The sequence below is a fragment of the Hermetia illucens genome, chromosome 4 (assembly GCF_905115235.1).
Source record: "Hermetia illucens chromosome 4, iHerIll2.2.curated.20191125, whole genome shotgun sequence".
NCBI lineage: Eukaryota > Metazoa > Arthropoda > Insecta > Diptera > Stratiomyidae > Hermetia > Hermetia illucens.
Genome location: NC_051852.1, coordinates 169,777,206 through 169,779,881, shown reverse-complemented (window position 1 = coordinate 169,779,881; position 2,676 = coordinate 169,777,206). Strand labels below are relative to the sequence as shown.

Below are 2,676 nucleotides of genomic sequence, written 5' to 3'. Positions count from 1 at the left end.
CCGATAACAGCAGGTTCCATTTTTTGGCTAACTAAGAAACCTACTCCGAGCACATGGTTTACTGGATGACCGCTATAATATATGGTGTAGTGGCTCTTCTCCAGGAAACCGGTCCCTGTCCAACGCATTCCCTGCAACGCTGTTACATCAACCCTATATTTGGACAGGGTATCGGCTAGCTGCTTGGCAGCTCCATCTCTGTACAGGAAACCCACGTTCCATGAAAAAATGTTCAGATCGTTATTCCTTTGTCGTTGCCGGGTTCGTCGTTGTGTAATCCGTCCAGTCCTAGCTTCGTAACAAGTTGTTTTCCGTGTAGGGTTGTCAGCCCTACCCAACCCCCAACCTAGAGGACCAACTGCTACAATTTGTCCCTTTTTAGGTGCGGGAGACTCGCCTTCATGCAGCTTTTCGTTACGAAAGAGCTTCACCACATGAAGATGGAGATAGGGTTTGGTAGTAGAGCTGTTGGTGTTGGTTCAGCAGGCGTTTCCCAGTATTTATGCTTCCACGTTTCGCTCTGGGACTTATACTACCCTTTGGCCACTTTATTAAAGACAAAATGCACTCGATTGCATGTGCAACACGTACCTATTTGCGTCTTTAATTTTTTTACGTTTTTTTTCAGTGGATGGCCTTTCACGGCACCGACAACAAGCCAGCTCTTCGGCGTAACCAACCAATAAAATATACAACTTCCAATTTCATGTAACAATATAATTCCTAATTTTCTTCTTTTAGATCATCCAACCGTTTCCTTAACAAATCCGGATTCAGTCTGTGCATGCACAAGAACTGTCCGTTAAGAAACAAGACGGGAATGTCGAACCGATACAAGCGCAAGTACTTGACGTTCTCCTTCCGGGTGATATCCACCTTCTGGAGCTCATATTCCCCGGCGAATCTCGCTTCCAATTCCTCCACAAGCTCGTCACAGAGTGGACACGGATCCTTTGTGTACAAAGTCAACACAGGCTTTCGTCCTCCAGTGCTGGCATTCGATCTAGAAGAGGCAGAGAAGGAAAACAAAAACTTTCTTACACAAAGGACATCATGGATGCTAACTTTATTTCAAATAAAACAATTACGCCTACAAAACGATATAAATGCAAATCTGGTATCGAAAATTCGATCATACAAAATAGACCAGGGAAGACTGAGCAAGGCACTTCGGGCAATGAGTAAAGTGAGGGCTTACAATTTCTGGACAAGGATGGAGGAAGCACCGCCGCCGCCGTTGCAAATCGAAGCGCATCCGTACTGGCCTGGCTTCAGAGCGTGTGAGAGGTGGGTCACAAGGCGTGCTCCTGACATTCCAATCGGGTGACCAATGGAGACAGCACCCCCGTGTACATTTACCTTTGTTGGGTCCACATCCAGTTTCCGTATATTCGCGACTACCACAACCGAGAAGGCTTCGTTGATCTCCCATAAGGAAACGTCCTCTTTCTTGACTCCTGTTTTCTCCAAAAGTTTTGGAATAGCTAATGCGGGTGCGATTGGGAAGTCAATGGGATCGGTCTCAGCGTCTTGGAATCCAACAATGCGAGCCAATGGCTTCAAATTGAGGCGCTCGGCAGCCTCAGCCGTCATCAGCACGGTTGCAGCCCCTCCGTCGTTCAAAGTGGACGCATTTCCTGCAGTCACAGTTCCGTTCTCCTTCTGGAAAACCGTAGCAAGTTGCCCGAAGCGGTCAAAGTTCACGCGTTTGAATTCCTCGTCCTCAGTGACGGTTACTTCGGGTTTGCGCTTCTGGACAATCTTGACCGGAGCGATTTCCGCATCGAAAACTTTGTCGGCCCACGCCTTCGCCGATCGCTTGTAGCTTTCAATGGCAAAAGCATCCTGATCGGCACGAGTGATTCCCATTTTCTTGGCAGTGTTTTCCGCGCAGTTGCCCATGTGGAATTTGTTATAGACGTCGAACAGTCCGTCGAACACGATTCCGTCAATAAGATTTACTCCGCCATAGGGGGTGGCTCCACGTCGCAGGTAGTATGGCACGTTCGACATCGACTCCATTCCGCCGGCCACGATGATCTCGCTCTGGCCCAGCATGAGGGTCTGCGAGGCTAGCATGATGGATTTCATTCCGCTCGAGCAGACCTTGTTGATTGTGGTGCAGCAGACACTCTTGGGGAGCCCCGCGAAGATCGCGGCCTGGCGAGCCGGAGCCTGTCCCAATCCGGCCGAGACCACGTTCCCCATGTAGACCTCCTGGACGTCCTCTTTCGCGATGCCTGCACGCTGGATGGCCGCATCTATGGCACGAGCTCCTAATTCGGTGGCTGACAGGGGGGCCAAGGAGCTCTGGAAGCTCCCAATTGGGGTCCGAGCGGCGGAAACAATGACTACATCGTGCAGTTTTGTGCTGTAACTGCGAGACTGATGGGACAATTTCTGATGGAAAATTACAAAATCAGTGGTTAAGGCAAATTAAATCCAAATACGCAGTGGGAGATAACGTTTTTAAAGTTAATTGTCTGAGGGTCGTAACCTACCTTTACAATTTTTAGAACGGATGCCATTTTCCTTGGATTCAGTTGATGTAAATTTAAAGAACTTTGAACTTAAGTATTTACCACGGAATCGAAATAAAAATAAAAACTCCGACGATGCCCGTCCGTCCAATCTACACCTCGCGACGTCTTTCGTAACCAGTTGCCGGTCCACATT

The 2,676-nt window shown here is 48.6% G+C and overlaps 1 protein-coding gene across 1 annotated transcript; it reads right to left on the bottom strand.

Moving 5' to 3' along the window:
* Positions 1–1,033: 1,033 nt before the first annotated feature.
* Positions 1,034–2,676, bottom strand: LOC119654848 (acetyl-CoA acetyltransferase, mitochondrial). Its single transcript, XM_038060428.1, has 2 exons — positions 2,502–2,676; positions 1,034–2,400 (listed from the first exon to the last, which is right to left on the bottom strand). The coding sequence occupies exons 1-2, from the start codon at positions 2,526–2,528 to the stop codon at positions 1,195–1,197; spliced, it is 1,233 nt and encodes a 410-aa protein (XP_037916356.1). The 5' UTR covers positions 2,529–2,676; the 3' UTR covers positions 1,034–1,194.